General features: G+C 46.5%; 1 protein-coding gene across 2 annotated transcripts; it reads left to right on the top strand.

The window, feature by feature from the left end:
* The first annotated feature begins 91 nt into the window (after positions 1-91).
* Positions 92-10,630, top strand: LOC115198939 (nucleoporin Nup37). Of its 2 annotated transcripts, none has more exons than XM_029761371.1 (10): positions 92-211; positions 2,249-2,464; positions 2,674-2,798; positions 5,197-5,269; positions 5,538-5,632; positions 9,301-9,391; positions 9,491-9,672; positions 9,808-9,858; positions 10,144-10,237; positions 10,397-10,630. In XM_029761371.1, exons 1-10 carry the CDS (start codon positions 209-211, stop codon positions 10,508-10,510), a joined length of 1,044 nt encoding a protein of 347 aa, XP_029617231.1. In that variant the 5' UTR covers positions 92-208; the 3' UTR covers positions 10,511-10,630. The 2 variants fall into 2 exon arrangements, with proteins under 2 accessions (XP_029617231.1, XP_029617233.1); XM_029761373.1 differs by lacking the exon at positions 92-211 and adding an exon at positions 216-298.
* The last annotated feature ends 2,089 nt before the right edge of the window (positions 10,631-12,719 follow it).

Here is a 12,719-nt window from a genome sequence, read left to right on the forward strand (position 1 = left end):
ATGTTGTTACAACTGCTATTTGTGGTTCTTTATCACAGAACCCAATATTGTTTTTAGCATATCTGACTATTTTTCGTGAGAGAACGTTTATTAATTATTATTTTCTAAAGTGTTTTTAATATAGCAATAGTGTGTAACGTGTCAAAGCGCTGCACCATTGCGTTTTTAAACTCAGTGTGGTCCCCCTAGAATTTAAGATTAAAAAGGCATGGTACGTTCCAACAAGGACATCAACTGGGTAACAAATGTATTTTGGGGGGGCAGAAGTTGTAACTAATGTGCTGAAAGGCGCGCGTAGGTATGGTTATGAATTAGCTATCTATTCTAGATAAAAGGCCGCGTTATTTGTTGAAATATTTTGTATTATATTGCCAAAGGCAGTCATCACTTTTAATCGCTGTAGTGTGTTGTAGGCTACTTGCGTTTGAGTAGTTTCGCTGGCTGACATTAGGTGTCTGTTATTATCAGCTAACTAACCGCTAAACACGACGCTAATAGCTAGTTAGCAAGCGCTGCTATATCGCAAGCTAGCTTGTACAACAGTGTGTGTGTGTGTGTGGGGGGGGGGCTGCTAGTTACATAGCATTTCACAATGTTACATTATCATAGCATATCCTGAAGCCAAGGCTACCACCTTTCTGGTGGTTACAAGGAAGATAGTCTAACTAGCTACCGGCCGCGAACTAAGTATTCTAGCTAGCTACAGTATTGACCGTTTGTGCACTGTTGAGTTAGCAATAGCCAGGACATGCCTCATTGACCCCAACCTACTAACTAGATGCCTGTCTTCTATGTGTAACATATACACTTGGATTGTTCATGCCTATCCAGCCCTATTTTAACTCCTGAGATACGGGTCTATCTAAAACATTTTAGAGCAAACTAAGTCGCCAGTACGTTAACTAGAGTAATTAGCTAGCCTACTTCAAGGAGCTATCTGAAGTTACTAGATTCATTTTTAGACCTTTTAAATATTTTGTTTGTTGCATACCCATTGATTATTGAATAATATAACTAGTAGATGCCTCGAGCTTAGTTCAACTGTCATACCCCCATCAGAACCCACAATGTAAGGTTGTTTTTCTTCCTTTTGTTTGCAAACACTGTATAGCTTCAAAATATGAATAATGCTATACTTTTGATATAGATCAGGGGTAGGTAACCCTGTTATTGGAGTGCCACAGATACTACAGGATTTTGTCCCAACTAGGCACCACACTGAGTTAGTTACTTAGTTAATTGATCAGTTCAGTGATTGCCTAAATTCAACGTACCTGGTCTTCCAGGTCAGTTAAATCAAAAACATAAAGTGCCTGTGACATTCTAGGACCAAGGTTGCCTATCCCTGTCATAGATGGTCAGTACTTCCATCCATAGCTCTGTCCATGAATTTGAGTGGTTACATTTCTCAAGCCCCATCCTTCAGCTGTTTACCAAATCAGTGGCTGTGTGGTCCGCTCTGTAATTGTTCGAACTGCACATTGCTCCTTAAATTAAGAATGCAATCAATAACACTTGAGACTGAATGATCCAGTGTAGTGAAATGGTGTTCTGTTGCCTTCACTTGGTGGATCCCCCTTGCTGTTAACCTTTGGAGTCCAATAGCCCAGTGGTTCTCAAACTTTGTGTCATGAACAGTGCTTATGCCCATAGAAATAGACGTGGCGCCCGCAGGGGGGACGTGGGATGTTCCCCAATGCTGGAAGCGGGGTCTGAGTGAAAAGGTTTGGGAACGTACAGTTTGGGAACCTACAGCCTACATGATGTCAGTACAACAGCAAGAATGATGTCCCATTATGTGATCACTGACAGCTGTTACCTATGACCTTTCACACATTTAAAAAGCTTCCATCTAAACAACCCCCCCGACCCACATGGGCCGGGAGAAGGGTGTTTCACCGCACCCTTCCTAGAAAAGCCGGACAAGTCTGTGTTTCTGGTATATCTCTCTCCTAGTCTAATTGTAGCAAGGGATCTATATTACTGGTTTTGCATTTAGGGAAGTTCTGATCTCATGATTATCTTATTGTCACTCCCTACAGTAATTCCCTCGGTGACAACCACAGAAATTATACAGGCACATTAGTTAATGTTCAGGCTTTAGGCTATATGAATCCCCCTCAACGAGTTAGCCCAATACCGGAGTATGTAAGCTTTGGCTCGCTTGAGTGTGCATACGGAAGTATTATTTTTGGCTTTCAATCTGTATAAGGAAGTTAATATTAACCCCTCTTCAATCCTGATGCAGGTGGTGAAGTCAAACCAAAGAGTAAATACACCGGACATAAACGTCACCAAAAATACATTTAGCATGGAGGACTTAGGTCGAGGAGCCAGCTACACAGTGCCCTGTGACGACTACGTCCATGTGGTGGAGTTCAGCCCCTTTGACAGTGGCTCAGCTGCGTCCCTCCTGGCCTATGGAGGAAACCAGTATGTGGTGGTTGGCACCTGCCGCTTCCAGGTGAGTGGTAGCCTGCCAGATTCCTCTTCCTCATGTCCGCTCTTCTAGCCTCCCTTCTCAAAATGCATCTGAAGAGAAGATCCTCCCAAGGTTCCACTCTGAGGAGGCATGGATAGGGGACACAAGGAAATGAGAAACAGTCTGTGTTTTGGTTCCATGTGTGACGTAAACCACTGCTGTATGTGTGACGTGAACCACTGTTTGTGCAGGAGGAGGATATGGAGGTAGAGGGGGTTGAATTCGCCACACTGCGTGTTTTCCATCATGCGTTACGTGTGGATTGCCTCGCATGGAGCCCTGAGTCTCGGCTGGACAAGCTGCCCCAACTCATCAGGTAGCCTACCTTAAACCTTTTAGTTCTTACAGCTGTCTTCTGTCTTTACATCAGGGTGTCTGGTCCTGGAGTGCTGCTGGTTGTTTCAGGCTTTCTTTCCAGCCCTGCAGTAAGTAACAGCTGATTCAGCTCATCATGGGGCAGACTGAATACGTGGTTATTTGGACCAGCCACCACTGTGGGTTGAAGCTGCACTACTGTTTTTTTTTTCTTCATCTTTCCTACGTAAAATATATTTATAAAGCCCTTTTTATATCAGCAGATGTCACATAGCTCTTATACAGAAACCCAGCCTAAAACCCCAAAGAGCGAGCAAGCAAGCAGGAGATGGCGAGAGGGATACTTAAGATCACACCGGGCTCCAATAAGACAAGAGAAAAACATCAGATTGGACAGACCCACCCTAGCCCCCCAGTAGATACACTATTGCAGCATAGATATTAGGGACTGAGACGGAGGGGTCGGGGACACTGTGGCCCTGTCCCACGATACCCCTGGACAGGGCCACACACTTTGCAAAAGCACAGCGTCCACACCACCAGAGGGATATCAACAGACCACCAACTTACTACTCTGAGACAAGGCGGAGTATAGCCCGCGGAGATCTCCCTCATCACATGAGCCCAAGGGGGCGCAAGACCAGATGGGAAGATAACATCGGTGACTCAACCCACTCAAGTCGAGTATAGCGAAAAGAGCCTGGCAAGACGTGATGCACCCCTCCTAGTGACGGCATGGGAGAGCACTAGCAAGCCACTTACTCAGCCCCGTAATAGGGTCAGTGGAGCGAATCGCAGTGGAGAGATGGTAGTCGTTTCTGCATCTCATATGGATCGGCAGACCATTCCATAAAAATGGAGCTCCATAGGAGAAAGCCCTGCCTCCAGCTGTTTGCTTAGAAATTCTAGGAACAATGAGGCTTGCGTCTTGTGAACGTTGGGTACGTGTAGGTATGTAGGGCTGGACCACCTGCTTATCCCAGAGCCATATATTTATCTAACTATGTCTCTGGATCATCCATCTACACCACCTCTGTGTCAGTCAGTGGTATGAAACCCTCAGTAGTCTTGGCCCAGCTGTATTCCTCATTCACCTACCGTATGAAGCTCAGTCATCATTCTAGTCTGTGGCCCACTGTAGCGGTGGAATACCAACCCAGTTATTTCAGGTGTGGTTTGATTAAAAAAAGGAAGTTGAACATTATTACATAGAAAGCAAGGTTTTCCTCTTAATTGGAATGGTGGATGGGAATGCTGTAATCCTGTGGGAGATGTTTCCAAGTTGCTTTAATTGAAAGGGAAAAGCAGTGATACTTCCTGACCTTTTGTGGTGAAGTCTGCAGGGCCCTGGGGGCCGGCGTGTGACGTGCGCACGTGTTATTGCACTGATGGCTCCCCGCTCAAGTTCCGTTCCTCCCCTAGTTTTGCACGTAGTTATGCCTTCCAGGAAAAGCACAGTGTTCTCACAGGCTTGCCTGAGGCAGGGGCCGGCGAGGGTGCTAGGAGGAGGAGGGGTAGGGGGCTTATGCTGGGAGGATCCCAGATTCTACCAGGCCAGCCATGTGAGGTCCAGTCAGCAACCTCCTGGTAGATTCTGGGGAACTGTCAGGAACACTTCCCCAGCATCAGCTCAGGGCCAAAACAGACCCAGTCATTAGTCAACCCTGTGACATTGACAACTCTTTGAAGATTGTCTCATGAAGAAATGTTCTCCCACTTGGCACTTGTTCTTTCATTGACAATATTCCTGCAGCGTAGGCTAAATCTCGATAGCCTAGTTCGTATTGCAAGACTGTGAAGTTTGTATTGAATTAGGTTTGATGATAGATCTGGCCCAGCAATTGAGTTGAAAGAAGGGTGACATGCCCTCCACAATTCGCTGACTACTAGGCTATGTATCAGTTGTTGGTATAATCACCTGTACCAGTTGCTTGGGGGAATATTCTGGCTGTGTATCGTGACATCATGCCAAATCCATCTGTTCCTGCAACTGCAAATGTGTGGAAATGTGTCTTTTTCTTGCGATATGTGTGTTTTTCTTGTCATAAGTGAGTTAGTGTAATTGTGTAAGTAATTGCAGGCGCTGGTATATACTACAACTGATTAGAGGCAAAGTCGTCTCCCAGGCGTTAGCAATGCTCAAATGGCGTGAGGAATCTTTGTTTTTCTCCATGTTTATCTCCGCACTTAGAATCTCCCTGGCAGTGTTTCCATTGATCCATGTCCAAGTCTTTACCACACATCCAAAGGTGTCAGCCCGCGCTGCAGTCAGACACACGCATAGACATGGACGTGTGCCAGGGTGCGTGTACGTACGCGTGTCTTATAGTAGGACGGGCTCTGTTTTGATGTTCTCTTTCTTTGTTTATGTTTTTTTCTCTCTCCGTCTTTCCCTCCAGATTTTGCACTGCTGCGGCAGACAGAAAAGTGAGGCTGTTGACTTCTGATCTTCAGAATCAACATGAAGTCAAGGTAGAGTACTGGAGCCCCTGCCCTCACGACTAGATCCCACTGGAACTACTGCACCTGTCAGTTCAGTTGGCATCTGGTTTCTTTAAATCAATCCGTTTGTATATAGCACACTGACAGTAGGCACTTAGTGAAGGGCTTTTTATATTAGCGTAATCAAGAACCCAGCACATAAGGAGCCAGCGAACTGTCCTACAGGCTTGCACCAAATGCAGTGTTTTGTTAATTGTATCTTCTGTGTTTCTGTGGTGATGTCTGTGTGGTTGTCTAGGTGATGGAGGGTCACACCAGCTACATCAACCACTTAGTGTTTGAACCCACGGAGGGGAAACAAATCGCTTCGGTCAGCGATGACCATACATGCAGGTCAGTCCGAACCTCCTCCGGGTCTCATTCAGCAAGAATAATATGAGTGTGTCTTCCCCCAGCTCTTGGATCTGCGTTCTGTTAATGGTGCAGAAAGTCCTGACTGTGTTTCCAAAATGAAACCCAATGTTTATCACAACACACCCCGGTGTTGCCGTGCGGAATCACACCGCTGCTTCTCTAGCTTTTCAAAGTAATTGGTTAAATATGGAAATCCAATTAGCTGCAGTACTGATGGAGGTTGTTCCCCTCGCTTAGGGTTGACTCTTAACAAGGTCCCCCAATGTGGCCTATCAATCAGTAGCTAGGTAGTGGAGCAAGGAAGGAAAGAGTGTGTCGTTAGCCAAAGGTGTAACCATGGGGTAACCTGGCACAGGAGGTTGGTGGTACCTTAATTGGGGAGAACGAGCTTGTGGTAATGACTGGAGCGGAATCAGTGGAATGGTATCAAATACATGGTTTCCCGGTGTTTGCTATTCCATTAGCTCTGTTCCGGCCATTATTCAGCAGCCTCCACTGAACCTGATGGGCCTCCTGTTACCTTAGTAACTAGGGTTGTTGCTAGGGTCCAGACAGGGCGAAAGCCTGGCCCAAATCCTATTTCCTCTTTGCCCCTTCCCACACAGTGTGAGCTCTTATTGTTTGACCAGTGATTGATGGGGGAGAACGTTTAATCAAGTTAGCAGCTTAGAAATGAATGACTGGCCCCTACTTTTCACTCCACTAGAGCCTGAAAGAGCACGTCTCTCATATCCATCTTTAAACCCAAAGCTCCCTGGATGAGAAACACACCTGAAACATCTGCTTTCTATTCATAAACTCATCATTTCAGGAGCCTGGAGCTCGCGGTTACACTTCCAGTCATCAAATACAGGCCATGGTTGAATTATCTCCTCAATCTCCTTCCGCCCTGCTTAAATGCTCTAAAGTGTTGGTTAGGATGAGGGCTGTGGGGAGAGAGAGGCCTCAGCTAGGGCTGGTGATGAAGCTCTGCTACTGCGAGAAACATCAGCGCACAGTTCTCCCTCAGCCTCCCTCTATAATGGTCTGGCCAGAGAAAACGGGTACGCTTGCTCGGCTCCATCTGCAGAAAGATTTAAATTCTGTCACGTTGAGAAAATATAGGACGCAGGAGGAAGAGTGAGGTTAAACTAGGGAAAGATCAAGTTAACAGGAGAGGGGCCTTCCACTCTGAGGTCAGAGTGTCTGCCAGAGGTCCTAACCTGTCTGGGCTCGGCTCCCATTGTCTGTTAGCTTCCAGTTGGATTTGCAGTAGGTATGTTTCTGTTGAGTGAGATGGATTCCTCAGTTCAGCCAGCTCTGGTTTCGTGTTGACATGGATCAGCAGAATACAGCTTACTCAAGGGGCTTGAACAGAGACACCTGCTGCAACTATTTGTGCGGGATCTCAAGTATTTGTTTTGTGTATGATCTACTCTGTGTGTCTTCCTTTTGGGAAGTATTTCTGAGGCGTTATCACAATAGTTTGAGACTTTCTCCCCACTCTAGCCCGTCAGTCAAGCTATCTGTCAGTTAGTATATCCATGTCCACTCTACAACATCCCAGTCTTTCATCTCCTCTTTTCTTCTCATGTTCTCACGCTTTCTTTTTGCTCCGTGCTAGGGGATCCCATCATCAACTCTAGCGAGAGGAGCAAACCGATCCAATAAAAATGACTAATGGCCGAGATAATTATTTCAACAGTCCAAATGTCTGTTAAAGAACGTGTTATTATTCAAGACACTTGAGCAGGTCCGATCAAGATGGATGTTGGTGTGGTTTCGGGGAGGGGAGGACGGCGTGCTGTGCACCTCTGCCTGGACTCCCCTGTGAGGCTCTGAGGCGGGATTACTGTTGGTCTTTCTCAGCCCTCGTTCCCGCCGAGTGTCGCCAAGGTTATTTACCCTGCACTCTCTCATAATTTAGTTCACATGGTGCACACTACGTTTCCCATTTCCTCCGCTCATTTGGAAAACGTTGACCGAAATGAAAAGCTGCGGCTGCTGTTTTCTCACTCACATCTACACACAGACTTCAAATGCAGTCTCGCCTTTCAACTTTATTGTACACGAAGCCCAGTGTTATTGCTTGATGTCACAGCAGTTGTTATGCAATTACACATCGCTTTGTCAGTGGCGGTTTCAGTCTTGTTTCTTGCCCCCTTTCACCTTGTTCAGCAAGGATTACATTTGAAAAAATAAATCATAATCTTTCCCCATTTGAAGGGCGAAGTGGTCGACCACAACTTGGCCGGATGCGGCGTAGCGTGCGATTGAACTCTACTTGGCGAGTGGTCTGAGAAGAGAGGGTTTATGCTTGTTTGTCTGCGGTCGTCTGAGGTTTCCAACCTCGCTCATGCTCTATGGAGGAGGGTCTGCACCTCACTCTACACAGGGCCATTCTGACTTCTGTGTCGAGTCAAGAAGCAAAAGCTCTCATGGAGAAATGTGAGGGTGTTTTATCCCCTGCAGGGAAGACACAGGAAAAGTTGAGGGTTTGTTTACTGAGGTTAACATCTGGGATGGGGCATAATCATATCCTCTCCTCCGTGCCACTGCAGACATCTTTCCAACATGTTTGACATTTCGATGGGCTTTGGGCCTTTTTTAGATGTCTTCTGCATGACCTCATCAGTCAGCGCATTCACATCGGTCCCAACCATACAGTCCTTTTAAAAAATAAAAATAATTAAAACCGCATGCAAGTTTATTCCTCCCTGGTTCAGGGGGATGTTTTGTTAGTTTCGAGGCCTTGTGTTCGCTGAGGGCTCTCCGATGTGGTTGAAGAGTTGATCCTGGTCTGGGGAGCAGCCTGTCCTCTCCAAGTGATTTATTACATCCGTGCGCATGTTTGCCTTGTGTCCTCGGCCTTCTCCCTTCGTCAGCGCAGGGCCCGCATGCCTGTCTTCGCAGCTCAAGGGGGAGATTACGACCAAGATCCCTTTTTCCCTGAAAGAAGGGCGGTACTAGTAAGGCTCTGTGTGCGCATCTCTTGGACAACTGACAGAAGTTAGATAAATTACACACTGGCATTACGTGCTTTCAGAAAAACACTGGCATTACTACAGGCCTGGTGTGTGCTGCTCACTCATTAGAGTACATTCCGAAGAGAGTCTCAGACGCCTGGGGAAAGGTGGGTTTGGATGGAGGCTTGTAACTTTGCTTTTTTGACATGGATCCTGTAAGACAAAAACAGCCAGCCAGCCATGATGTCTTTGTTATTTTAGATATTTTTAGTTGCCATTAGCGTGTGTAATCCTTTGTTTTGTGTGCTGTCAGCACCAAGGCGCCTGCCTGCACTGTGCTGCACGTCATCTCCCCTCCCCACAGGGGGTGGCTGGACTCCGGAAGCTATTTTTAGCACTGCCGTGAGTCCAACTCCAGTACAGCTAATTGAGTGCTTATTAATCTTGTTTTTTGGACTTGATAATTTGTCATTTTTGACAGGACCTGTTTTATCTGAAGCTTCGGACCGGTTGTTTGTTTTTGAATCGCAGACTTCCTGTCTGAGGTTGTTTTCTAAACAAGTAGTTGAGGACAGGAGAATAATTTTCTTACAGTCCTTAAATGATTAATTTCCCCTGAGCACACCCCCTCTCCGACCATCCTGTAGTGTCCAGCTAGTGCCCCTTCCCTTTCATGCTAGATGGCCTCTCTTGTCCCCACAGGGTGTGGGACCTGGAGGGGAATGAAACCACTACATTTAGACTACGCTCTCCTGGCGTCAGTGTGTGCTGGCATCCTGAAGATGCCTTCAAGGTGCGTACAGTAACAGTGCTCTCAGTTTCATAATGAGAGTTTAAATACTTAGTGCGAGTGAAAAGAGCTTGTGATACTAAACCTTTATCCTCTGTAAAGCTGATGGTGGCTGAGAAGAAAGGGACGATACGCTTCTATGACCTGGTTACCCAGCAGGCCATTCTTTCTCTGGATTGCGGCCAGTCGCCGCTCATGTCGGCCGACTGGTGCCTCACCAACACCATCAAGGTGGGCGCGGTGACGGGCAGTGACTGGGTCATCTGGGATATTACCCGCTCCAGGTGAGTGGCAGGACAGATGCCTGTGACCGACTGGGTTTGAACCCGGACAAGGTTACCCATCACCTCCGTTACATGCTGTGTAACACTACTGTATGAAGGCATGGGATTTGTTAATGGTTATTTGTCTGTTCATAGTTACCCACAAGAGAAGAGGCCTGCCCATGTAGAACGAGCAGGAAACTTCAGGTAACTGCTTTGTCCATGCTTCTGAAGTCCTTGCTATCTGATATCCTTGGGATGTCCCTCCCCCATTTGAAATGAATATGTTAAATAGTTACGGTAAGGGTTAGGGTGTAGGGTAGGGATGTCCCAAAGATCCTAAATGCTTCCAATTCCTCTGACTTTAAGAGTATTGTGATGCATGTTGTGGTAGTCCGGCTGATACCTCCGCTGCCGACGACGTCCATGATAATGGCTGTGGTGATGATGGTGATGGCAATTACTGTAACCATGGGTGTCATGGTCTTCCAGGTGGTCTCGGGTCAATGAGAATCTCTTCTCCACAACAGGATGTCCAGGCAAGATCAGCAGTCAGTTACTAGTGCATCACCTAGGTCACCCACAGGTCAGTGAGCTGTGTGTTTGGCTGTTTGCATTGACACTGTGTCAGTTTCTGAGTCATAAAAGTGTGGGAATAATGTTCAGTAAGAGTGTTGGAAATGAGGATAACGTAACATGCTTCCTGGACCTGGTTTCTTACGTTTATATGGTGGTGTTGTTGCAGCCCGTGATGATTGGATCAGCCACGGTAGGGGCGGGTCTAAGCTGGCACAGGTCCCTCCCACTCTGTGTCATTGGCGGTGACCGAAAGCTCTCTTTTTGGATGACAGAAATGTAATGCAGTCACTCCCTATGGACATATGGGAGGCAATGCAAATGTACATTGAAACTGTTTGACCTGAGGTGTGGTTGGATATTTCTATTTTCATAATTTTTCAATAAAGTATTTCATTTTCCATGTTTTTGTTTGCTTTGACTTCTGAACTTAGTTTAGACACATCCTGGACTTTTGATGTTTATTTTAGAGTCCGACAACTGACCGTCCAGACAAACAGACAAACTGTCATACCCAGACAAACAGATGGGTGGAACTTGGCTTCTGTGAAAAGCGGGGCTGGTTCTGTCTTTCTCAGAAGCTTTGTATCAGTGCTAGTTTGTTATGATGTTCTGCCAAGCGCCTCAGGGTGAGCTGCAGGTCACAGGAATGTGTGCGCTCAATGCTGCCAGCACTCTACCGGTCAACATCACAATCCCTCTACAGGTGCTCACTTTCTCTCTGTAGAACAGACATACACACTCACCCATACACAATCTGTCTCACACACACACACACACACACACACCCCGGTAGGTCCTATAACACCTGCAGAGTGAGGCCTGGGAAGGGGAAGGCGAAGGACTAATGCATGCAGCCTGCTCCTGCTATTGGGTTATCCCTGAGATTATGACAAGGGCAGGAAACTAAAGAGAGAAATAAAGTTTTGGAAGAGAAGCGCAGGAGACTGGGAGTTGAGGTCTTTTCAGGTCAGATACTACTGGCTGGCAGAGGGGATGAGTGATTTATCTCTCCAGAGAAGAGGGAGATGAAGAGAACATGAGCCACACATCTCATCGTCCTAGTGGGTGGGGACGATCAGTGATGCTGAGATGGAGCATGGGAGACATTGGACCATAAGCCAACAGACGCAGAGTACTCCATTAGAAACAAGGGCTCATTGTATCCTATTGGATGGCCCATGTGCGAGAATAGCACTTACTAACTGCATTAGAACTACAAGAGGGCAAGCATTAAATTTGATCATGAATCATTTTTAGTGACAGCTAATCACTTGTTTCCACGGATGGATGTTTTTTAGTCCCAGGGCACAGCCCTTTGGATGGAGTTGTGTCCACAGGGAGTTACACAGAACGGTTTATTTTACTCCATTAATGTATGTGTAAGGGGTGAAACAGTAGGTTTTATTGTGCACCAGTGTTGCTGCACGACAGCGTAAGGCAGGTATAGGGGAGGTGAGACCTCCACTCTTTCAATCCCGCTAGACAGGCCTGTATGTTTCTTGGAGCGTACGCACTAACCTCCATCCACAATCATAACATGCTACCGCTCTCCTGGTCGAGTCTTTGTTTGAACAAGTCCAATGTGGTCGGTGCCGTACGTTTGCAGTGTTGGACACAAGTGGTGCTGGAATGGCTACGTGAAACAGAGAAATCAATGTCAGAGATCAAGACGCCGCAACCTCTCTCTGCACACACCACTGAACATTTTCCAAAGGCTATAATATCCTCTATGGGTGAATTAGAATTGCAAAGTGCAAGATTTCTGTGAGAAATGTGAGTCATGAATCTCTCAATCAATCGTGTCTCCCAGAATCAAAGTGACCCAAGATCACCACCTGGTGGTCTCCCACCTGTTTCTAGTCTCTAGATCAGGGATGGGCAACTCCAGTCCTCTGGTGCCGGAGAGGTGTCACACTTTTTCCCCATCCCTAGAAAACACAGGTGATTAGGTAAACTAATTGTGTTATAAACTAAAAATCACAATTAGTTGATTATTGGAGTCAGGTGTGTTAGCTAGGGCTGGGGCAAAAGTGACACCAATCAGGTCCCCGATGACTGGAGTTACCCATCCCTGTTCTGGACAGATGGCTTGCCTCCCACAATGTACCAAGGATCCACCTTAACACGTCTGGAAAGGAAAGGCAAAGTGGGATACCTAGTCAGTTGTACAACTGAATGCATTCAACTGAAATGTGTCTTCTGCATTTAACCCAACCCCTTTGATTCAGAGAGGTGCGTTATATACACAACGTCAGTTTGGCATAGAGGAAAGGGCGGGGTTGGTACATCCAGCTTTTTTAAGTCACTGCCTTATACGCTTCTTGCCCTATCGTAAACATCCCCTGGACACATAGTAGCTGGTAAGATGGAGATCACAGGGGTTATTTTTAATGAGGGCATTTTTGCTAGTGGCTAGTTTGCATCAACTACCTTCACTAAACCCACAGCAAAGGTTTTGCCTGCAAACGTTGGTTTCGATGTGTCTGCCT

This window comes from Salmo trutta, chromosome 8, assembly GCF_901001165.1.
Source record: "Salmo trutta chromosome 8, fSalTru1.1, whole genome shotgun sequence".
NCBI lineage: Eukaryota > Metazoa > Chordata > Actinopteri > Salmoniformes > Salmonidae > Salmo > Salmo trutta.